At 40.4% G+C, this 26,145-nt stretch overlaps 1 protein-coding gene and 1 long non-coding RNA gene across 2 annotated transcripts in view; one reads left to right on the forward strand and one right to left on the reverse strand.

Annotated features, from left to right (window-relative positions):
* Nucleotides 1–26,145, forward strand: part of HTRA1 (HtrA serine peptidase 1) — a 43,456-nt gene that overhangs the window by 9,378 nt on the left and 7,933 nt on the right. Inside the window, exons 2-3 of the mRNA XM_081006120.1 lie at nt 11,922–12,021; nt 12,360–12,564. Of these exons, the coding sequence (XP_080862246.1) occupies nt 11,922–12,021; nt 12,360–12,564 (305 nt within the window). The remainder of the gene's footprint in view (nt 1–11,921; nt 12,022–12,359; nt 12,565–26,145) is intronic.
* Nucleotides 14,033–26,140, reverse strand: LOC308477486. The gene is made up of 4 exons (XR_013986583.1): nt 23,069–26,140; nt 22,100–22,679; nt 15,650–21,871; nt 14,033–15,505 (listed from the first exon to the last, which is right to left on the reverse strand). It is a non-coding gene; the product is annotated as an uncharacterized lncRNA (long non-coding RNA).

Genomic DNA, 26,145 nt, shown 5'->3' on the forward strand with positions numbered 1-26,145 from the left:
TCCCATTAAAACAGGAGATTTGAAGCAAATTGCTACCATGGAAGCCAATGGGCCCCATTAGGACCATAGTGGGGGACAAAGGGCTAAAGCCCTATTGTCACCTAATCCAGATTGGGCACTTCATGCTGATAGGGGCTTTTTGGGGTGTGTGTGAAGGGCTTGTACTTTGGGGTAAACTACAAAGTAAAGTATCTTTTTTTGTAATACTTTTTTACCCATTTTCAATTACAGTCCAATAATAGCCACATTTATAACAATATAAATTTATAATACAATTATTAATACCAATCATTCAAATACCAGTAAATAAACTGTTGTCACCATTTTCTCTCTCAGCCTGGAAAGAAAAGTGGTCTATCAAACTGCGGATGACTCAGTAAAGAACCTTAGTTCCTTGGTAGCTCACAGTCTCCTTTCATCCTTCCTTCCAGCTGAAGATATATGAGCAAATATACTTCCAATTAAATTAAATTCCAAGTCCTCTTAGCGTTATTCAGTTCACTTTGTAGATAATAAAGGATGGGGAAGAACCAGCTCTAAGTTTCCATCTAAACCTTTTGCAAAATAAAGCTTCCCTCCTTTTTTCCTTTTTTTTACACACAGAGTTTTGTTTGATGTTATATTCCATATTTATAATCCAATTTCTTCCATCCTCACTTGTACAAATATAATTTGAACCAAGATTTAGAGGAGGGCTGCTGAATCATAAATGTAGAGAAGAAAACATTAAATTAAGAAACAGTAGCCTCCCCTCCCCCACCATCTTTTGCACCTAATGAAGTCTTACCTCAAGTTCAAACCTTGAAGTCCTTGCAGTTGGTTTGTTCCGCAGTTTGTGATCTCATCTCTTCTAGCACACGGCTGTACTTTAGTCCAATTAAGCTCTAATTAACAGGAGAATCTCTGCTTCTTAATGGTGGCATTGGAGGGTTTTTAGCAAGTGAAGTGCTTTCACATTTAGTGCCCCCCTGCCCCCCCCCCACATTCCATGACGGAGCAAGAGCCAGGTACTGAGACAAACTGAGTGAAATCGTTCTCCCCGTCCCTGGAGGGAATGTGCAAGGATGATTGTTACCCTGAATCATCCTTGTTTTTCCTTCGCCAATGATCTCCCACTGTCATGGGGGCTGCCTCCATTAAGGCAGAGCAGAACCGGAAGCCACAAAGTAAAGTATCTTGTGTGCTTTGGCCTTGCGTGTACGTCCACCATAGCTGCAGAGTGCTTGCTGCTAGATCGTGCCAATTTTATTATGAGGTTGACTTTCCCAGTCCTGGGGAATAGAGTGAACTTCTGAGACCACAGTAGTTGCCCATTCTTGGTCTAGATGATTAATTGTAGTATGAAGTTCTCTGTCTCTCGATGTGGCCCTTAGGCTGAACTCCCCCCCTCCCTCAAGTTCTGGCATGCCAAAGAAAAGTAAAAAAATTACAAAGCAAAACACTGATGAGCATCTGATGAACACTTTCAGCACATGCTAACTTGCTCATGTATATGTGTGCAGCATCCCATTGAAAAAAGTGAAGCAAGTAAGCTAAAGCCAACTCTGGCCTTGCTACTTTCTACCCGTGCACAAATCAGATGAAGGTGCATTCATATTGATTTCTAAATTTAGAGCAAGCCTTGGGAGTGAGTGGACAATTCATTAATTCAGGTGCAGACTTTTAAAACGTTTTTTTGATTGAAAACTTGATTATCCTTTCTGTTACACAAACGTTGCTGAATTATTACCAAAAGCTTATTATGCCAGATTTAGGAGAAACACATGGCTGGAAGTAGACTTTCAATGTGCTTGCTGAATTCCAGGAATAAGATGTTGTAAATGGGATCTTGGATTTCAAACCTGTATCCAGATAAATTTGTAGCTAGTTGTGAAACAAACATAAAATGATTAAACTCCTAGGCACTCATTTTAGTTTGCTTTGAAATTTGACTAAGATTTACAAAGCTTCAGTGCTGTGTAGGAGCTGTCTTTTCCATCTGTCTGTTAGTATTTTAGGTTTTTTGTTTTGGTCTTGTAGGCTATTTTGTATTTATTTATTGAGACATTTCATGGAGACAGCTGGCTCTTTGTGCCTACAGCAATGATCTCTGGTGTACTGAATATTAACACTCATCAAACATTCTCTTTCACTAGAACATCCTCCTAAATGGAATAGCTGCATCCTGTTTTCCAAAAGCAAAATGTCAAAAATTTACATAAAGCCCAAATGTGGGTGCACATTTTTGTTATCACATTGAGTCCCATTTTCCTTTGACTATTTTATTTCCCTTCAGCATTGTTTCCTGGCCATCAAAGTAGAAGTAATTATGAAAGCCCCATGTTTTATCTATTATGTTATTAATTTAATTGGCAAAATGAGTAAGAATTTACCTTTCAAATCAAAGCAGGTAAATATAGATAGAAAGTAGGTCATGGATAAAGAGTTGGTCGCATTGGCTTGGTTCAGACCAACCACCAGACCACAGTTTAGTGCTATATGAATGTGCCTCAAACTCCCACATCCCTTCAACTCACATGCTGTGATTGCTTTCCTTACCACTTGTTTACAAACCATAGTTTGTCATTACATGTGAACCAAGCAAACCATGGTTTGGCAACATACAGGAGAGAGTTGGATTCACAGTGCACAAGAAGAAGAGTATCTATGTGAGGGTGAGGCTGGTTCATGTCCTGCTGAGCTACGGTTTGGTGTTAAATCTGAACTGAACTAGCATCCTCTTAAAATCCTGATAGTTCAGTTTTATTAACAAAACATAATTTATATTTTAAGACATATTTAATCTTGGCTAAGGGATGCGGGTGGCGCTGTGGGTTAAATCACTGAGCCTCTTGGGCTTGCCGATCAGAAGGTTGGCGGTTCGAATCCCCGCAACGGAGTGAGCTCCCATTGCTCGGTCCCTGCTCCTGCCAGCCTAGCAGTTCGAAAGCACGAAGTGCAAATAGATAAATAGGTACCTCTCTGGCAGGAAGGTAAAGGGCGTTTCCGTGTGCTGCGCTGGTTCGCCAGAAGCAGCTTAGTCATGCTGACCACATGACCCGGAAGCTGTACACCGGCTCCCTTGGCAAGATGAGTGCCGCAACCCCAGAGTCATCCGCGACTGGACCTAATGGTCAGGGGTCCCTTTACCTAATGTGAGTTGCTCATGCAGGCAACCCAAGGGAGTCCTTACTACAGGCTTTGAAATAGGTTGAGCCAGTGCTGATGGTCCACAGCCTGACTGGTGAGGGACAGGATGCAGAACTGTGCACTTCATTACTCCACCCTTAAGTGAGAATCCCCAATTAAGCAGACTAAGGGTTAAGTTGCCACGTTAACAAAGGCTAATGCTAATCAGGATTTGCTCTTAGTTAAGCTTTCTTTTAACTGAGGTTTGACGCAAGTTCAGAATCCTACTTAAGAGAAAAAACCTAGCAAGTGTTAACTGTGGCTAACATTAATGGCAACAAATAACTCTTAAGGATGCATAATGCCAGTGGGTAGAATTAGTGGTATAAAGGGGAATCCTGTGGTTGGTGTATCATCCCTTAAACACCATTAAAGATGGACCGAATTATGTCTGCAGGAGCTGATATGATATTAATTTTCAAGTTTTCTCACTTTTCACCTAAGTTACTCTATTTGAGACAGGGTCTGTGATGAGCCTAGTTCTGTCTGTTTCATTATCCCCAATGCATATCTTAGAAATTATTCATTATCCCCAATGCATATCTTAGAAATCATTTCCAGCATTGTTCCATATATTGTATCTGAGGCTCCTGAGCAGAACCTTTGTAAGGCAGACCCTTTAATGCTGGAGTTCATTTGCTATAGAAATGCCCAGATCCCCATTTTTCATCAGCTACTGAGTATCTGTCATTCCTGGGTTATTTTAGTCATTTGGCACTGTTCTCCTTGGTTTATTTCCCTTCCTGTCTCGTCAGAAAGCTTTCTTCCTCATTGATTTTGAAGATCAATAAATGCTTCTCAAATATTTCCACTGATGTAACTTCCAGACAGCTTTGATGGAGCAAATGCAAAATGCAGTAAATAATGTTAGGAAGCCCACTGGTAATATTTGGTAATTTTAAGGGTAGCTTCTTTTGCAGCTTGCCAAGTTTTAATTAAACTTCATGCCAGCAATCTTTGATGGAATATTACAACCATTTCAAAAGTAGGGTTGAGAAATTGTGGTTAAATACTATTCACCATGACTGTTGCAGCTGAGAATAGAACCGTTAAGTCACGAATTGTCAACACCTACTTTAAGCAGTACACTCACTTTTCTTTACCAAGAAATGTTCTATTTCCCTGCTTTTCTTGCCGATGTTTTGTAGCAGCTGGTACCACTATAGTTGTGAAGATGTTCGGCTGATTCATACACCACTGACTGTGGTTTACAATTTAGTAGGGAAAATACTTCCTGTTTAGAGCCAAGCTATTCCTGCATGAAGGAACAAACATGACTGCATTCTTTATTTTTTATTTAAAAAAATAATTAAAAGGGTCTAGCCTAGCCAGGAACTGGACTAAGAACTGTGAATCCCAGGTTCAAATCTTAACTCAGAGCTGTTTCATCCATTACAATTTCCAACATGGAATTGTAGTGTAGGAAAAAAGTATGTACATTTTCACATTTGAAGGGCAATGAGTTTTTCTGCTGAGACACACCAGATGGGCAGGCAACACTGAAAATAAACTTTAGCCACACTTAAAATAGCTTTATGCTGTCATATTTTTCCTCTTTCCACCCCATCCCTATTTTGTTTTGTGCCATGTATTTAAATGCAGGGTCTATCTTGTTTTTATTATTATTATTGATCTGCAAACTACTCAGGGGGGGTCTCTTTTGGCTGAGAAGTAGAGCAAAAATGCTACAAACAAACAAACAAACAAACCACTCACATTGAATGCATTTATCCTATGTAGAGGTCAAAGAAGTGCCCATTCATTAGCTATCCAGAGCTTTTGTTATCCTATAGCAGATGTTAAGCAAGACATTAGAAATAAAGGCTGTGTTCATGGAAACAGACACAAATACTATTTTCTGTAGTGGTTGTTCAGGACTAAGCAGCTTTATTATTTACAAATAATGAAGTGCATCCTCTTGTGTTTTACAATGTTACATAAGGTTTTCTATTAATGACGATGTGCCTGTCAATCTGGTTTCAATTCACATGTCCCGGTAGATAAAGCAGAGCCAGGGAGAATCACTGCAGATTTGGGACTGTAACTAAAATTATTAAATGGTTTATTGATATACAATAGAAAACAGAAAAAGAAATATGTGAATTGACCATATAAGGACATAAAGGAACATCCATCAAAGCTCTGCAAGAGGGATGGCCTGTCTGTGATCCTCCAGATATTGAATTGCATCTCCCATCAGACCCAGCTAGCAATGCCATGGTCAGTGATGTAGTGCAGCAACTCCTGGAGCCATAGCCTAGCACCCTAGCATCCCTGCTGTATAGTGTAAACAAAGCAGTACAATATCACTAGAATCATCATCATCAAGGCTATGCAGTGTGAATAACAGCATAACCATAGGAGAATTCACAAACCATCTATAATTTGCATAAGAATAAGTAGCAAAGCTACCAGTAAAGAAATCTGAATAAGAATAAAACGAGGACCTATTTGTCTCTCCAGCCCATTTCAGTTTCAGCACTGTTTTACCACTGCTCCCTCAAGAGCAGTGGTCCTTGTGTTGTAGCAAGCTTCTCTACACATGGAAAAGTAAGCTGTTTGAGGCTATCCAAGTGTAACTTTAAAAAATCCAAGTTAAACAGCTTGACTAACAGTGCTGCTGCTACTTAGGAAAATGTTGGGGTGAACACGTGTCTTCTGCAAGATCTATTACAGAGAACATTCCTTTTATTATGCATGGAGAATTCAAACTATTACTTCCATAAATTTATTGCTTAAATATAATTTTTATGGATTGGTAACACTGTTCAACAGCTTCTGTACATATATTATTTGAAACATGGATGATTATGTCCAATCAGCTTTCCCTATAGTTCTCTCTAATCTTGGTGAAACATCCTATGTTGCATTTAAATAATTGCTCCTGTTTTCCCAAACACTATAATTACTTCTTTCTTTCACATACCTTACCCAAACTGTGAACTTGCATCTGAAATGTAACCATTATGGAGAGTAATATGTTAAAAAATAAGGACTAAAAGAGAAAAGGAGTGCCAATGTTAGCTTTTCCTTTCCGGGGGGGTGTGGGTGGGAAATCCCTGGCATTGCTTTCATACTGAAGTCATACATAACGTTGGTTTCTGTACAGAAAACTAGGTATGCTCTGACTTCATGAACAAACTGGTGCTGATCCTATAATGCTGTTCTTTCTCATTGTCTTTTAAACTTTTTCTTTGAGGTCTATGGAGACCAGAATATTAAGTAAAATGTAACTAGCTCTCTTCCATGGGGCTGTAGACTTTCTGTTTTTCAGAAGCTATCCATGTTGCCACACAGAAATCTATTGACCCTCTATGCACATCACCATAAACCAGGGTTGCCAACTTTTCTGGGCCTGCGGGCACATTTGCAAACTGAACAAACTGCTGTGGATGCCACAGACATGCCACAACCTAGCACATGCCACAACTTATTCTGTTAGCTACAGCAGAATGTTTTTTCACGCCTCCTTTATATTTTCAGCAGGGAGAGGGGACCCTGCAGGCACTAGGGAAGGCCTCAATGGATCCCTGCCACAAACCAGACACAATGGCTAAGACCCAGACTAAGTACTCACTGGTTTCAATGGGAACTAAATTAAGTCTTAAAGATGTAATTTGTCCCAATGACTTCAGTAGGGCCTATGCACAACAAATTTAGTCTGCTTTGTGTCTGGAAAAGTACTCTGGAGTAAGAGTGAAGCCTAGATGTTCTCACCATCTGTAACACATGCAAAGAAATGTACCTATTTTCTACATTTTTTAATTTGTGATGAACAAGGAACTTGCTGTTGATGGAAACCAAAACCTGAACATAAAAACTATGGTCTTAATATTTAACTTTGAATAATGCAGTAGTGAGTGCTTTTGGTGGCTAGGTCTGTTGAGTGTTTTTGGCACTGCATTTCTCTTATTCAAGGCCTGTTGGTGCACATGCAGTTCCAACCCACTTTCAACTTATGTGTAGGATGGAATATGCTTAAAAGGCTCTTACCCATGTGCTGGGCAGTGTGTAAAATCAAGAGCTGTGGTAGTGGCCAGGCGGCTTATCTATCAGTCAGTAGGTTCTGGTTCAAATGTGGCCTTTGTCATTAACATACTAGACAAGCCACTCTCTTGTCAGCCTAGGCTCCTCTCCCATTTTACAAATGAGATAATAATGGCCAGTCTTACAACTTTGTTGTAAGAGTTATATTGTATCAGTGTTAATTATTATTATGTGCATCCCAGCACTGCCACATTTTGAGTTGTTTCTGAGAGATAGCCTTCTTAATGAGCTACAACAACTCTAGCAAAGTGTCTTGTGTTGCCTAAAATATTAGCATAATGTCCATGGAAGCTAATGCCATGGTAAATCTCTTCATCACTAAAGAGCTATAAGATTCACCTGAAATGTGTGCATGGATATGTAACAGAGACTGAAGGTGTGCATTGGCAGGATCTTGCAAATTAAACTAGGGCAAGCTAAGATGACCCAGTCTCACTGCTCACAAGACATCCAATGAGATCATTGCTGAAGCTTGGTGAGTCCTGCTTAATTTTAGTCTGGGAACACTAAAACAGATGGACAGAAATGCTGTGGACTAAAATGAAAAGGAAAAAAAAACTTTATAAAAGATGAATGGCTGTGAACACGGGTAAACTGTGCCCCTGTGCATTTGCTACTTTTTATTTCTCTCTTCTTCCTGCCATGATTCTAGACTGACAAAGAGCAAGGATGGGGACTGGGAGAATGGTGTGCAACAGAAACATCTTTTCCCATGCTGAGAGACACTCTGAGGAAAGCTCTGTCCCCTGAGAAAATAGCTTGAAAAATTGTGAGGTTCTTTCATTTGTTTTCAGCGAGGAACTTGAGAATGTGTTTCTTAACTGCTCACAGAGTTCCATTATGAAAGTCCTAGCAATCTGTGTATGTAGAAGGCAAGATGTTTTCCATTAGATCAGTTTCTCTCCCCCACAACATCTGTTGCAAAATTGTGTTATACAACTCAAATGATTTGCGCAAGAATAACGTAAGATACACAAGAAAAGCCCTTCTGGATAGGTACATCTAGCCCCAGCATCCTGTTTCTAACAGTGGATAGCCAGATGCTTTTCGGGTAGCTTGGAAGCAAGGCATGAAAGCAGCAGCCCAGCCCTGTCCACTCCACCCCAAGAAACAATGCTGCACACCTTTATTTAATATTCATGATCGTAGCTGTTGATAGGCCTGTCTGCAAATTTGTCTCTTAGACAACTCTTAAACATCTTACCATTTTTATCTTCTAGAAGAGAATTCCATAAGTTAAGCATGTGTTGTTTGAAGAAGTCTTTTTTAAAAATCCTTTATTGAATATACTGCTAATCGGTTTCACTAGATAACCCTGAGATGTAGTATTAAGACAGATGGAGGGCAAAACCCCCTTTTCCAACCACTTTATCCACAGGCAGATATAATTTTATAAATCTTTTATTACCTGTTGAATTAGCCTTTCCTCTGAGGAAAGATACTCCAAATCCTGATCTTACTGGTTGCCCTCTCCTCCAGCTTTATGGTATGCACTTTGAGGTGGGTTCAGTAGAACTGTACAGAGTATTCTAATGTGGCATTATTATGTATATCAGCTGTCTTATTTTCACCTCTTTCCTAATAATCCCTAACATGGAACTTGCCTTTTTCACTGCCAATGCATACTCAGAGTTGACAAGTTATTAAGCTGTTCAACATGACCAAGAGCTCTTTCCTGGACAGTCACCATCAATTCAGACCCATAAACCTATAGAAGAAGCTAAATGGTTTGCATCTTTGAGGTTCATTTTACACATCTCTTCAATCTCCAGTAATCCCTGTACATATTTGTTATCAAGCAGTCCATCTTGTCTGGGTTTTTTGTTTTGCTTCTTATGCGTTTGAGCCCCACGTTGGGCAAAGCATACCCGCATTGCAGGGATTGGACTAGGTGACCCTTGTGCTTGAATGTGAATTTGGACTTGGAGAAAAACAGACAGAAAGTGTAGGCTTGACCCTACTGAAATGTAACATTGATGTGGCTGCAAACTTTGTTCATTGGGGATCTCTGCAAGTTATAGGCACACCCTAGATTCCAGTATGCTCCGTGTTTATATTTTGTAGGTATTGCAAAGGCACCATAAGTTTCACCATATGGGATAGACTCTGTAAAGAAGCTACCCTTTGAACCTCCTACTGTTTGGGAAAGCTGGTCGGGGGCTGCTGTCTTCATAGCAATATCATGCCTATATATCTAATTAACGAAATTTAAAGACAACTGGTTCAGTTGTTATCTTTAAATTTACTTTGCCCAGTATACAATGTGTGGATGAATTAATAGTTGAACTACTTAGTGTAATGACTGCCCAGACCATGATTTAAACTTATGTGACACTTCAGAGAGTTAAGTAAATGCTGGGAGATCTGGTTCCCCACCTGTCCTCCCCACCCTCCGTCACTTAAATGAATTATGAAATGATGGTTTGTCATTTCTAACCATAGCTAGTTATTTCTTGCCTGCTGTTACTTAGAAATCCCATGGTTTTTGTTCCACTGCAGTTGCCATTTCTTAAAATAATACGGGAAAGGAATTTTCATGGAGCACAGCAGTCAGCTCTGCCTCTCCTTCCAAGGAGAATGTTTACTCTGAAGAGCCATACATTCATGTTGCAAATAGATAAAAACTGGATAGATCTAAGAAAGGGATACTTGTTTATAGAACTCTCATCTTGTATGTTGTGCTAAAGTTTCATTTGCTGCAAAAGACATCTTGTATGTTGTGCTAAAGTTTCGTTTGCTGCAAAAAGACAGAAACACTATTTGATTATAAATAGTGTTTCTGTCTCTCCTTTTTTGCAGTAAATGTAACTTTAAAACAACATACAAGATGAGAGTTCTATAAACAATTGTCAAAGCAATTGTATTTCCTTTAGGATGTGGTGGCTTAATTGTTCTGGTGCAGCATCACTGTTGCATGCCACCCCAATCTCCAAGCAGTACAGGATTCCAGGGGTTCCAGGCACTTACTCAGGGTTCAGTTTCTTTGGAATGAGGGACAGTGGAGACCATGGTGTCTTTATGATATCTGGTTTATTTGTACATATATACAACCTGAACCTACAATGGTTAATGCTCACAGCTTTAACAACCGCAGAAGGTCTTGTTTCTCCCATAGTTACAGCCTTGGATTTAAGCAATTTAAGCAGAAATCAAGCATGGCACTCATTCTCTGGCTTCCGTCTGCTTCTAGCAGCTCACACACAGAGCTTTGGCTATTGACTTTCTAAGTATTCAGGGGAGGGGGGAGAGAGGAGGGGCCCCACTCATTTTCCCTCTAGCACAGAGCAGTTTCCTTTGTCAGACTAACTACCCATACCTGGCCCTTGCCTGGCTAATTCAACAATGGGATATACCATTAGATTTTAACCCTTGCTAGATCTAAGAATTAGAAGGGATTCATACAGACTAACCTACCCCACAACTCACAACAGGACTTTGATGAATTGAAGCCTGTAACTAGCACTGACACCTTATACCTTTTTCTTAAAGTGTTTCATTTGGGGGCGGGGTTTCAGTTTATGGGATTATGGCTCATGCCCCAGCTAGAAAAATTACTGTTGTTGGTTTTTGGATCAATAATTTAGGTCCAGGGAAAATCTATTGCTAAATATTTTGGCAGTCTATTGTGGAAGTATTCCTAGAAATGAGACACATCTGTCAGTTATAAGTAAAACAGAGCAGAATCATGAAGAGTGGTGGCCAGAAGGATCTGGGCCATCAGTAGCAGCTTATGGGAGGCAGGAAAGTTAATTGAATTGAGCTTGAGTTATAAAATGCAATTGTTAGGGCCCTTGGGAGGTCTGGCTAATGTGTGGTTTTATGTCCGGGTCCTGTAAATGTTGCTTTACTGAAGTGAACATAGAATGCTATTATGGGTCATTCTCATAATAACCACTCCCTAGAGGTGAGTGTACCTAACCCTGTTCCTAGCAGGACACCTGGCACAATGCAGATTTCTACCCAGAGGTCTCATTTGTGCTGCAGTTTGCAAGCAGGTAGGAAACAGCAGCAGGTGGGAGTGCCAATGTTTCTTACTTTCTTCATACTCTGGACAAAGGAGAGAGGATGCTTAATCTCTTTCAAGCCCTCTGTGCATGCCAGAGTGACCAACGGAAGGGCTCATTGTTGTCACAAATAGTGACTGGCTAGTAAGCCAAACCAACGTTTGTTAACTCATGAAGCTAATTATACATAATTTTAGCAGTGTGTTAATTATATTTTGTTAGAGTAACTGAGAGGAGCCTCTGCTGAAACTGTGATGCTAGTATATTAGATGATATAAGTAGTTCTTACCTGACATTTGTGAGAGGAGCACATAATAGAGGTGAGATAAGTGGCACAGTTGTGCACGGCTCTGCTATGTAGGTGAGGATGTTTATGATATGGTGATATGTGAAAATGCCCTGCCTTGTGGCAGCCTCAGAGGTGTGGTGACTCATTTGATAAATATGGGGATACTAAAACTGACTAATCTTCTTTGTAATATAATGAGACTCAGTGCTTTTATTGGAGCAAGTTCCCCCCACCCTCACAATTCTATTAATTAAAAATAAGCTCAAGAACAGTCTTGTTGTGAGCTCTTAGACTATTTTTTTTAAAGAAATGTTTTTCATAGATATCAACTCTGTTTTTAATATGAGTATTTTGCAACTCTTTATTGCTGACATTGATGAATTATGACAAGTGTTTTATTTTTCATTCCTCAGGCCAGGAAGATCCGAATAGTTTGCGGCACAAATACAACTTTATTGCAGATGTGGTGGAGAAGATAGCACCGGCTGTGGTTCACATTGAATTGTTTCGCAAGTAAACAAGAAATCCAAGTTTTATTATTTAACTGGAGACTTTGTGGGTTTTGTGTGTTGTTGTGAAAAACACTGATGCTATATTTTAATGTTGTTATGAATATAACATTATGTGTAATGTACGAATAGTATAGCATACTATTATTTTCTTAGTGACCAGCTTTTTTAAAAAAGTTAATGCATTAATATATATGTTGCGAAAGTCCTTTATGTCTCATATTCTAAGGTATCTTAAAACCAAATCTATCATAATAGTGTGTAATGGTCATAGAAGCAGATTGTCTTTGCTATCTTCAGAAACTGCTTTGCTTCTTGATCTTGAAATTCCATGTCTTTTAGACTGCCTTTTTCAAAGAGGGAAGTTCCTGTTGCCAGTGGCTCAGGGTTTATTGTTTCCGAAGATGGACTGATAGTTACAAATGCCCATGTGGTTACCAACAAGAACAGAGTGAAAGTGGAACTGAAGAATGGTGAAACACGAGAAGCTAAAATTAAAGATATTGACGAGAAAGCAGATATTGCACTAATAAAAATTGACACTACGGTAAGTTGATTATGAGCATGGGATTACTTATACATTGCTATTTGATTGATATTGATATATTCTTACATGAAAAAACTAGATTTATAGCAAACAATGGACTTGGAAAGAAGTATGAATATATTTACATGCCAAATATATACAGTGGTACCTCAGGTTAAGTACTTAATTCGTTCCAGAGGTCCGTACTTAACCTGAAACTGTTCTTAACCTGAAGCACCACTTTAGCTAATGGGGCCTCCTGCTGCTGCCGCGCTGCCGGAGCACAATTTCTGTTCTCATCCTGAAGCAAAGTTCTTAACCTGAAGCACTATTTCTGGGTTAGCAGAGTCTGTAACCTGAAGCGTATGTAACCTGAAGCATATGTAACCCGAGGTACCACTGTAGTTGAATCAAGTTTAAATGAAACTTATAACCATATCAAGATACTTAGGATGTCAGTATATTAACGGATTCAATACATTTTGATTTGTAGTCATTTTAAAATTCACCTCCTGTGAGAGCGATGCAGTATCAATCATCAAAAGGGTCTAAAACTTTTTAGGGCTGCAAACTGGCAAAGTTGTTCAGCAAGACTAAAAAATAAAGCACTGCATTTTTTTAAAATCCCCATTTCATATGATTCTGCAAGCATGCAAGAGCAACTTAGCCATAATACGAGGAGCTGATATAAATGCCAGAACCAGTTATTTGAATCATAGAATTGTAAAGTTGGAAGGGACCCTGAGGGTCATCTAGTCCAACCCCGTGCAATGCAGGAATCTCAGCAAGCAGTCCTCAACCAGTTTGAGACCATTCTGGACCCTGATTAGCTTTGCAAGTGTGCTAGAAGATTTATTGCTGCACCATTACCTATTATTACCCATCTAGAAAGAGAGGCAATGATTGGCTGTGATAGAAATACACAGAGTTGACATTGATTCAGTATTGCCATGCACACGTTGACATACAGTCACGTGTTTCTACAGCCGTGCTTGGACCTGCTGCTTGTGTGCAAAGGCTGCACATGAGCAGAATAGGAATGAGCATGCTAAGCTCTGCCCCCATGTTGCCATGCCTGCTGCCCACCACAGGTTAGGGGGGCAAAGTCTGAAGCAGGAATAATAATAATAATAATAATAATAATAATAATAATAATAATAATTTATTTATGCCCCGCCCATCTGGCTGGGTTTCCCCAGCCACTCTGGGTGGCTTCCAACAAAATATTAAAATACAGTGGTCTGTTAAACATTAAAAGCTTCCCTAAACAGGGCTGCTTTCAGATGTCTTCTAAAAGTCTGGTAGTTGTTCTTCTCTTTGACATCTGGTGGGAGAGCATTCCACAGGGCGGGTGCCACTACAGAGAAGGCCCTCTGCCTGGTTCTCTGTAACTTGGCTTCTCGCAGTGAGGGAACCGCCAGAAGGCCCTCGGAGCTGGACCTCAGTGTCCGGGCAGAACAATGGGAGTGGAGACCCTCCTTCAGGTATACTGGGCTGAGGCCATTTAGGACCTTAAAGGTCAGCACCAACACTTTGACTTGTGCTTGGAAACGTACTGGGAACCAATGTAGATCTTTCAAGACCGGTGTTATGTTCTAAATAATGTACTGAGTCCTCACTCTACCTTCCAAGTTGCAGAGAGCAGACAAAGGGGCAAAGGTTAGTGAGCTCATCCCCACTCCTGCAAACATATGTGCAGCCCACCAGAAAAGGGCTCATGCATTTTCAATATCTACTTCCAAAGTCTTCTACCCTTTGACATGCAGTGCTCTGAATAAAGAATGCCGAGATGCTATCTAGGGCTGATGAGACGATGAGTGATGCAGTCCAACGACATGCGGTGGGCTGGCCTAGCACCACGGCTGGACCTTTCCTGTGTTTGGATCTGAATATACTCCTACCACGCACTCTTCAAGCCCACATACAAACAAGCACTTCTAGCGCACTGTCAGTATGGCTGGCAAATTATTTTTGCGGCGTCAAAACAGGCTGTTAATTCTGCATGGCTGCCTTCTTAACATGGGGTCACCCTGGGGCAAAAGGTACTTGCCTTTTCCAGGGCGATGCTTCCTCCCGTTCATGAGTGCTACAGAGTCCAGCTGGGAGCACAGGCTGTTACTGTGCAGATGTGCCCTAATTCAGTACTGCGGCCTTGGAAGGGGAAAGCACAATTAAGACATAACTCAAGTTCTTTGGAAAACATCTCCTGGCATGTGTTTGATTTCTGTCCGAAAACGTAGCAAGAATAATGTTTGTTTATGCCCTAGAGTGCACTCTGGTTTTCATGTGGTGAGCTTGCTTTGCCACTGTATTCATGCTATTTCAAAACCTCCCTTTAATGCACTGCAGGTGTGTGTGTGTGTGTGTGTGTGTGTTGCGTTATACAATTTGGCATATTTAAAGGGACAAATGCTGTTTCGTTTTCCATTGCTAAGTGCTCTGGGAAAATTAAAACACACACACACAATACTTTATTCAGTATTTCAAACACTATTGGGGCTATTGATCCAGCAGTTACTAAACTGCTCAGTCATTATCACGTGGCTCCATCCTACTGCCTAGATGCCTTTTTTCTTTTTTACTGTGCTGCATAAATGTTTTACTTAAATATGCAAAGAGAACCTCATGGGGGGAAGCATAGCTTTGAAGTGATGTACAGAGTGTTTGGGATGCTATCTTTGCTCTTTTTATGTATTGTTAAGGCTTTTTATGCCTGTAGAACAGGCAGTGTCAGAGCATATACAGTATCTATGATAAAAAGCTGTACACATATTTAAAAATATTAGCTCATTTCAGATAGCCGTGATCAGCATAGGTAATGGGGATTATCCCCCCACGACTTTTTAGGAATCTGGAATGCTGATTCAGTGCAATTGAGAGTTAGCAGAAAGAGTGAAATAAATATTTTTTAGTTTACATTTCCCCAGAGGTTAGGGAAGGAGGAGTTAAGAATGTGTTATATCTACATAGAGCAGTGTTTCCCAACCTTGGGTCTCCAGCTGTTTTTGGACTACAACTCCCATCATCCCTAGCTAGCAAGACCAGTGGTCAGGGATGATGGGAACTGTCGTCTGAAAACAGCTGGAGACCCAAGGTTGGGAAAGACTGACGTAGAGAATACAATGGGTGGAGCTTCCTTAGTTTACAGTGGTGGACACTGTTGCAAGTTGGAGTTTTGGCAAGGATTAACAGAGGAAGTAAGCAGATGGACATACACAGTAGCTGAGTTCAGCAATTTCCTTCTAAGCATTGTTTCCTGGATTATTTTATGTATTGTTTCAGGAAAGGATGAAATGCTCCTGTGAAATGCTGTTCAGTTACAGTATTTTAGCTAATGCAAAGAGGCAGGGCAATCCAAAGGGGACAGAGGAAGGAAAATCTGAAGCAGAGAATCTTCCAAAGCTAAAGCCCTGCTAGATTTATTCTGTGGACCGCCCTGAGACCTCTGGGTATAGGGCGGTATATAAATTCAATAAATAATAATAATAATAATAGATTTAGCACTGGCAGAGCAGAAGGTGGAAGATCAGCTTTTCTACCAACTTTCCATGCTTTTTTACTCTTATTTTAAAAAAAGCTTTGGTCCCAATGGAAAGCAAAGTAAGTAAGTGTGTTGGCCTTAGGGACTGTGTACTCCCCAACCCCCTAATCCATGGGTAGGCAAACTAAGGCCTGGGGGCCAGATCCGGTCCAATCGCCTTCTCAATCCGGCCCACAGACAGTCTGGGAATCAGTGTGTTTTTACATGAGTAGAATGTGTCCTTTTATTTAAAATGCATCTCTGGGTTATTTGTGGGGAATAGGAATTCGTTCATCCCCCCCAAAAGAAATATAGTCTGGCCCCCCACAAGATCTGAGGGACCCCCTGCTGAAAAAGTTTGCTGACCCCTGTGCCAAAACACATCCTCCAAAGCACCAGAGGAGGAGGGATAGCGGTGGAGGTTTCTGCAACTGCAACAAGGATGCTCCTTCCACAGAGAAGCAGATTCACAAAACCTTGTGGCCCCAGGACCTTAGGACTGCATGCTAGGAAGTTGTATATAGTCATATCACACATAACTAAAATCTACGTAGTTTCAAAACAAGTAATTTTATATGGCTTTCTGAGAACATTTCAGCTTCTCTGCATTACATGCAGCCTATTAAACTTCATTTTGTTCACTATATGCTGCATTCTTCAGTTAGTTTATTAATTCAATTAGTTTATTCCTACTAAGAGGAATATGTTTAACAAAGATTCTTACTGGGAATGTTAGACAAGTGCTCTTCTAAGTATAAGCATTAGACAATTGACTAATGAGGTAAAAACTTACCTGCAGTCACTTCCCTGCTATTTTGCCACTTACGCTTTAAATAAATAAATAAATAAATAAATGCTTAATTTGTATAGCACATGGGCTTATTTATCATTTAATTTGATAGTAATATTTAATGCATTTAAAAATGATTGTTGACTGTATGATTCTTTTAACTGTATTTCTGAAGCAGAAGGGAATATTTCCTCCTTTGGCCGGATAATGCAAATATGAGTACTAAATTCTGTCATGGGATATGGAATGTCTGCGGTAAAAAAAAAGCACAAGGTGACTTACTCTAAAGATTCCACACCACTGACATTTCTAAAACTGCTGTGTTCTTTCATTCCCAAGCATGCAATTTTCCTTTAAGTGATGGACTTCTGCCTTAGGACAGACTGCTTTTCTAAACAGGAAAAGAAATTAAATAAAGTATTGAGTTACAGGCACCAGTAGAATGAACTGGTTTGCACTCACTAACCCATTTTTCCACGGAAAAGAATTTAGCACAAATGAGAAACAGATCTGTTGGGATGTCCCCCTTCAGTTTCCATAAGGTTGTGCTGACCAAATGGAGATACATAGTAATATGGGATAATTTGAAGACATCTTGAAGAGTGAAGGTTCTTTATTAACTTTATTCTCTAGGGAGGGAAGTAAAAAATTATTTCTGGGAAACTAACACAAGGGAAGCCCAAGAAAAGGAAGGGAGCTGTGAAAGTGAAACCATTAGTTGTCTTGTAGTGAGTTAGTCAACTGGTCCATCTAGCTTCAAATCATTTTTTGATTCTCTCTGACCAAATAAGTCAGTCTCTCTGTCTCTGTCTCCCTCCCTCTCTCTCTCTCTCTCTCTCTCTCTCTCTCACACACACACACACACACACACACACCAACCAAACACATATTCTAACAGGCAGTGCAAATAGGACTTAATGGAACTAAAACCAAAGGGTTAATAAACTTTTTCTGTTCCTTTAGCAAAAATAAACTAGACAAAAAAAACAACAACCCCTATCATGAATGCAGGTCACATATTGTGATTACATGATGACTGGTTGAATGCCAAAACAAATGGAACTGAACAGACCTCCCACATGGAAGTTTCCATAGAAGAAAGCATAGAGTTGGAGTGTTCACCTTAGAAGCCAATAAGTCCTCATAGATCACTCTTCTCCTTTCCTGAACAGTGAGTGGTTCTCCCTAGACATTTTATTAATCACTTGGGCAGCTTGACTATACAAAACACGGCAACTTGGACTTAGAAACGTTGCCTCTCTTAGCTCCAAAACAAGTTCCTGAACGTCTTACCAATTAGTTGTCTGAATAACACAGTCCTGGTAATTGGGATGGATGCAGGAAATGCATCTCTTTCCTATTTAGAAGTTGCCAGAAATGTGCAGAGCTCTAAAATTACTCTCAAGGGTCATAGAGAGGATACTGGTGGACACTGCTTATGTTTGACTTCTCTGATTTGAAGAAGAAATCCAACTGAGCAAACAATCATGTTCATTTCCAGTGCTTATGAAGTCTCTATTAGACCAGTGGTAGGGAATCTGTGGCATTCCAGATATTGCTGAACTAAAACTCCCATCGTATTTGTCTATTAGCCTTGCCAACTGATGAGGGTCAAAGACCAACATCATCATCCCTAGCTAATAGGACCAGTGGCCAGGGATAATGGGAATTGTAGTCCCAAAACATCTGGAGGGCCAAGTTTGGCCATGCCTGATCTAGAGAGTCACAAGTTCCCCTTATCTGTTGTAGATGAATAATCTCACCCACTTTGAAAATGCAGCTAACTAGATTGATACTGGGACAATAGGTGCATTCAGACTTAGTGATAAATTCTAGTTCATAAGTATGGGAATGAACCAATGTGAGCATCAGGACTCATATACTTCCCTCTTCAGCACAGTTGCAAGATCAGAAGCAATGGTCCCATTTTTCACTAAGCACCATTTATGTCTGAACAAACTGTGCTTAACCTTAACTGTGGTTTACTGAAACAAATTAACTTTGTATTTATGAAGCTGGCTTGTTTCAATAACCATAGCTAACATTAACCACCGTTTAGGGTTCAAAACAGAAGTGAACATTTTGGTTCACTTCCTTGTAGTTTCATCAAAGGAGATGTGGGAGTGCATGAGTCCAACGCTTGTCTAGGCTCATTCCCTTAATAACTATAGTTTCTTGTGATGTCTGAAAGCAACCATAAATCATATAATGTTTCCTATTAACTCAAAGTGTTCTGAACTAACCTTTGAAGTAAGGAGGCCTGGTTACTGAAAGGAGGATGGTTTGACTATTAATTTGCAAAAATGATTGTGTGTGGCATGATCTAGTGTCTGCTGCAATATGGTGTAGAATCAGCCTTCCTCAACCTGTACCCTCCAGATATTTTGGTGTGCAGTTTCCATCTGCCAGAGTCAGTATGGCCAGAGATGAAAGGAGCTGTTGCCCAAAACATGTGGAGGACACCAGGTTGGTGGAGAATAGTGCAGATGCTTCTGTGCCAGGAGACCTAATTACCTCCCTACCTGGCAGTCTTTTTTGCCATTTCACTGTTTGAGGTTTGCTTTTAGGGAGGTCTTAGTCTTCTGATGTGTTTTGAAACTAGCTAGTGACTTTTGCCACAATTTACTAATAGAAAAATTACCATCCGAGCATGTGAAATAGCTTTTAGAGCCTTTTTTGTTTTTGTTTTAAAAAATCTGCCTCCATTAGATCTCCTAAAACCACCAAGAGGTAAACTTATGAGAAGAAACTTTTTTGAGGTCCAGTTATATGTTTTAGGGTCAAGATCACTTCCACATGTTTTGTAAGAGGTACCTCTGAAACGCAACCAGTTTGTTTTCCAGAACTGTTGGCCATTAACATAAACACACACAGCTTGCTTTGCTGCTTTCCACACAGGCTGTGTACACAGAAAAATAGCCAAACCCCCCTCTGGCCACACAAATACAGTAACTGCAGTGCTACAGAGGGGAAGAGAAACCACATGAATGGATCAGACAAATAGAAGGGAAAGCAGTGGGTGAGAGGGAAATCAGGAGGGCAAAAGTTCGCATTCACTTCCTACTGCCGAAGCAGGTAGGCCTCAAGTAGTGTTGGTGCCCTAGAATCAAGTTCATCACCTGGGTTGGGTTTGGTTGGGGTCAGAGAAAGCCTGCAACTTGTTTTAGAGCACCAGGCCTCCAAAGACTCAAAAGGGTTGATTGTGTCAACAGTAATGAGGCAAACACTGATACTGGATTAAACTATTGTCACAACTTTTATTGTATACAGCAGCAACAACAAAAGTTACTAGGACTAGCTAAATTATTGGGGGTGGGGTCCTCAGTCGTGACTCTTTGCACCTGATGACTGGTTTGGCTGTCCATTCCTGCCCCTTAATTACCAAGACAGGAGTTTGACTAATATAATAAAGCATGCAATGAAAATCCAGTAATTACCCCACTAACTACTCAAAAAGTCACTCAAGGGAAGGTGAAGACCATGCACGTCTTTGTCCAATTGGCATGGTGTCCAAAAAATTGTTCCTGGCTCCTCTAGAGAGTGACCCTCAGATGACTGAGGTAACTTTAATTCAGTTGTGACCTGCCAGATTTTGCTAAACTGCAACTCCCATCATCCCCAGCAAGCATGGCCTATAGCAAATGGGAGTTCTAGTTCAACAATCTCTGGCAGGACAAAGGTCCCTCACACGGGCCTTAAATAAAGGGAAGCAACTCAACTCTTGGCCCTGGCCTGACATTCATTTGTGTCTCCTGTCTTTGGCTGCCACTAAATCTGCTTGACACATCTGCTCGTCTGTCTCTGAATTTTCTTCTTGCCCCATTTGTTTCACTAAAATGAAAAGGGATAATAAGTTGTGCATTTTCCCAGTTGTTCAGGAGCAGCTGGTAGGTGTGAGTTCTTGCATGCATCACCCTCACTTTCCAGTTTATTGAAAACAGGAATGTAAATCCTTGTATGAAATCCATTGCATCCTCTTCATAGCACTGGCTCAGTAAGATGGTTCCAGTTACAGAATTTTAAAAATTATGCAGACTGTGTTAGGCATTAAATAGCTCCCCACATCACCAGAACACCGGACGAAGAATCCCAGTGGTTTTTTTTTTGTGTGTGTGTGTGTACACACACCCACACACCGTATTTTTCCGTCTATAAGATGCCCCCATGTATAAGACGACCCTTATTTTTGGGGACTCCGATGGGGGGAGATGGCCCCCGTGTATAAGACGCCCCCAAATTTTGTACATTCTTTTTTAGCTGTGAAATAGAAATACCATATTTCCCAGGTCTCTGCATCGCAAGGTGCCCATACGTCTGTTGTCTTTGTGAATTTGTCATCTTGCATGTGTGCATCACATTCCTCTTTTCCTCTTCACTATTGTCCTTTCATCTCCTTGAGATTTGCTTACCACATTCATCCATAAATTTGTTCTCAATATCACATAATGGATTTGATATCCTGCTGATGCTGTGCTTCACCTCTTCTGCTTCTATTAAAAAAAATTGATACTTATTTCTCTTACGCGTTTGAGTGTACAAATCAATGTTTCATTCGGTGAGGCATACTTTGGCAACACAGTGTAAAGTAATCTTACTTTTTTGTATAGGATTTCTTCGCTGGTCTGATCTGTTAGACCGTGTGAATGCATTGCAGGCTTGTGAATATACTGACTTTGGAAAGTATATTGTTTTTCTTGGCATCTTTTAAAGGAATAAAATAAGCATTCCTGACTTAATATAGTAAGGGCTGTCTGAGTTTTGGCAGCACTTCTGCTAATAGATTGCTGCCATTTAGTTCAGGCATTTCCCAGGGTTGCTGCTGCTACATGTTTTGCAGTTCACTGTCAGCTCAGTGTATGAATTATTCTTTTTGGGAGTGGGGAGGGGGTTGAGGAATCAATATTATTCTTTAAGAAAAATCAGATTTATAGAGTTCTGCTCTCTTGTATTCTTGTTTATGAATTTTCTGTAAACTTTCAAGCTGTAAGGCAAATAAAAATTAAAGCCACTTTTAATTCCTCACTACAGTGGTACCTCGGGTTAAGTACTTAATTCGTTCTGGAGGTCCGTTATTAACCTGAAACTGTTCTTAACCTGAAGCACCACTTTAGCTAATGGGACCTCCTGCTGCCCCCGCGCCGCCGGAGCACGATTTCTGTTCTCATCCTGAAGCAAAGTTCTTAACGTGAAGCACTATTTCCGGGTCAGCAAAGTCTGTAACCTGAAGCGTATGTAACCTGAGGTACCACTGTGTAGACATCAGTTTTACTGCAATTATTTCAGGAGCGGACCCTATTTCAGTTTTCTTCACAAGCATCCACAGTAAAGTATTAACTTCTTACAACCAAACTGGCAACATTAATATGGGGGGGGGGGGGTTGCAATGCTTTCCCGGCCCATGTTCCTGGGAGTTATTTGTGTTTCAGAGGAAGTCCCCATAGGTACCAAAAGGAATTGAAGTTGCACCTAGTTTGGCTTTTAAATTGTTGAAGATAGTTCCCATTCACAAATGTACCTTACTTGATTCCGATCTCCACATGCAACCAAATGAAGTTGCAGAATCCCATTGTGATAAATAAACTGCATTTCTTCCTTGTACCTCCTGCAAGTAAAATAACTAGCACATAAGGAGAAAAGATTCTACCCCAGCATACTTCTTGCTGTGCTAGTTTTCTCATCAAAGTCAGTGATGTGGCAGAATTCTAAATTGGAGGTTGGGAGATTAGTACTAGATTTTAGAGTCTGCCTTGACCTATATTAGATTGAATTGGATCCCTTTGAAGCTGATGTAAGTGAAATCTTTTTTACATTGCACTATTGCCTGACCTATTGGGACACGGGTGGCGCTGTGGGTTAAACCACTGAGCCTAGGACTTGCTGATCAGAAGGTTGGCGGTTTGAATCTCCGCGACGGGGTGAGCTCCTGTTGCTTGGTCCCTGCTCCTGCCAACCTAGCAGTTCGAAAGCACGTCAAAGTGCAAGTAGATAAATAGGTACCACTCTGGCAGAAAGGTAAACGGTGTTTCCGTGCGCTGCTCTGGTTCGCCAGAAGCAGCTTAGTCATGCGGGCCACATGACCAGGAAGCTGTACGCCGGCTCCCTCGGCTAATAAAGCGAGATGAGCGCCGCAACCCCAGAGTTGGCCACGACTGGACCTAATGGTCAGGGGTCCCTTTACCTTCACCTTAAAACAAACCTTACATTTATTGCCTGACCACATTTCCAAATGCACTGTGGATGCCCTGATCACTATCCTGCTATGCAGTAAACATCAAATCCTGCACTTACCGTAATTGAGTGTTGCTGTCCAGGCTGCTGGAAATCTAACCTTGCAATTACTTCTCTTCCTGCACAGTATTAGGTGGAAAGCATTGTTTAGCTTAGATTCTTGCCACAATGAGAAGTGATGGCTGGCTTAGGTCCCTGAATGCTTCTCTTGTCCCAAATACATTTGCACTGGGAGAAATGTGATGGTATCTGTGCCCACAATTGCTGGGTGCAAAGCTTTTGAGACCAACTATTTTAACATCAGCCTTGACTTTCAGAATTTGAAATAATACGTGCTGGGTCTATGTTTTATGAACATTACATGAGGCCACACGATAATAGGATGATTAAAGGAAGGAAGGAAGGAAGGAGGGGGCGCACAGAAAGGAGAGAAACAATGACTGTGGTTTGCTCTGGGCTACATAGTTAAGTCAGTGACTCAGCATGCGGAGGGAGGGAGGGCACTTGGAAAGATTTAAATCTAGGCATGTCCAGGCTTCTTTCATTTACTCATTATATGCTGCTGGAAGGCATTTAATTAGCTCCTCTGCTTTAATAACTCTTTGCTACCCTGTCCCTGAATATTGTAAAAAGATAAATTAAAAAGCAAATCATAATTGAAGCTTCCAAAATACTGGGCCTTCCCTGCAAAAAATTATTCTATTCCATATACAGGAGAGAGAGTAATACTGTTTTTAAAAATGTATGCATTGAACAGCTTTCCTTTATTTCATTTAGGCAGTGGTGAGGCTGGGATCTGTCTCTGTTGTACTCTATAAAACACCATGCACACCTGGTGGTCCTGCTTAAATTAATGGATTAAATAAATAACTTCAGATTAAGTTCCTTCTTTGAAATTGGTGTTTATCAGTTGTCAACAAACTGACTCGTATTAGACTTTTAAAAGCACTGTGATATTTTGCCTTTGTTTTAGCTTCAGCTCGTTTTAGTCACCCTTCCTTTGTCATTCAGAATTTATAGATGCTGTTAATTCTTTTTACGAGGTGGGAGCATTCCTTTGACATGTTTTACTGTAGATTGCTTTTAAAATGCTAACCACTCTTTGAGTTGATCCAGCAAGCAAGAAACATTTATGACTTGCAATAGGATTTTGGATACACAGCCTATGCTGGATTAGGACCTGCATTGGCAAAAGGATTCTGTTCACATGGTTTCTGGTACAAGGATCATGTATACAGAATTTAGCACTGAACCGGTAACCGTGTGTGCAGAACAAAATGTATTAAGTCATGTCCGCCAATAGCTGCAGCAGTTATTACCTTTGCAAACCATTCCCCCTTTCCCCATCTTTCCCAAACAAGTGGTAGCTGCTAGTCCTATTAATTGCTTAGGCAATTAGACATGAACGAAAAGCCCACTGCTGTGCATGCATATCTCTGGGTAGCACAATATCACTCTAATTTGCTAACACAACACAGAGTTTTCATCCTAATCTGAATTTTTTAGGCCCTTTTGGCCTTTTGGGTTTTTTTTTAATCCATTCCCATTCTAAGAGCCTTTACAAAGGTAAGGCTTAAATTACACCACTCTGTGCTGTGTATGCAAATGTGTTCCTGGTTATTGTTCATGGAAGAGGCACTTGTAATGCAAATGAGCATTTTCCCCATGTAGCACTCCAGATGTCACAATATTTGTGCTCTTTGACTTAACTTTAGAGTTCAACAGGATCTCCAAAAAAGAAAAAGGGAAGGCCGCTTTTACCTTACATAAATTGATGATGATTGCCATGTTGAGGAATAAGAGGAAACTGACAAATGAGCGTCTCACACATGTTCATTTGAGGATTTCTGCCTTAAAATGCCTTAAACAAAAGATACAGAACTTGGTCTCTTCTGGAAACTCTCTGTACATGACACATTCTGCTTTGCAAAACTGTGTTTTATAACATCTGCTGAGGAAGGGAGTTTTGCAGCTGATTTTGTTTTAACCCCAGAAAGAGAAGGCTAACTCTTTCCAGAAGGCATGTTGAATCCCACAGATGATCTTGAGCCAAGTCATACAGTACTTGACTTTGAACTAGTGTTTCACCAATATTGGCCCAGGCTTGAAGACTCAGCACAACTGCAAATAATTGCATTACTCACCAACTATTTATTATATAGCTCGTTTTCTTGCCAAAAATAACCCGAAGCTATGAAAATATGTGTCTGTCTCTCAGGAGATCTATTACACTTATCAGGGTTTGATCTGATAGATGAATCGCTTTAGACAGATCATAGAAAACATTTTGTTTGAGGATTCCCACCCCCACTCCTCTCTTCTCTCTGTCTCAACATAATATTTCCCTGCTTTAGAAGTTTTGTGGAGATTAACAATAAGTGCTATGCTTAGGGTGTTCCAGTTAAGGGTGAACTGGCCTATAAATAATGCTAATTTATATCTCTAAACGGATGGACATATTCTTTTGTGAAAGATGTCTGCAAGAAATACATTAGTTTAAAAGGATTAGATTAATATTTTATGACTGGATATTTACTTAGTTTGCTGCTTTGCTTTTTTTTAGCCATGTCAATGGGCACAGCAGTGGAAAGGACTTTGTGAGAGATGGGGCCCTTGGCAGTGATCAGGGCTCCAAGTGGGAGAAGTGCCATCACTTTAGCATTTCTACTGAGACAGCAACATATCCTGAGCCAGTGGTTGTACTTGGCTACTGCTGAACCAGCAACTGAGCCTTTTTCATTCACTTCCCCTTAAACAGTTCATTAATCAGACACTAGAGTTTGCCATCACCCCAGAATTTACCTAGAGTTTTCTATTCTCCTTCCCTTTATTTGTCTCCTCTTGTGCTTCTACCTGACAAACAGTATACAATGCAAAATTAAAATACTATGCTAGAAGTGTCATTAATATGACTTAATTGTTTAATTGTTTAAAGTTGCCATTACATTTACCTGATACAGGAGGAAAGCTGGCTGTGCTTATATCTTGATTCATTGTTCAAGTTGCTATTTAAGTTGCTTGAGTTGCTATTGACTAATGATTATTTTGACCCTCTCTATTCTTA

This window comes from Podarcis pityusensis (assembly GCF_964106645.2).
Source record: "Podarcis pityusensis genome assembly, chromosome: 5".
In the NCBI taxonomy this organism is placed as follows: Eukaryota; Metazoa; Chordata; class Lepidosauria; order Squamata; family Lacertidae; genus Podarcis; species Podarcis pityusensis.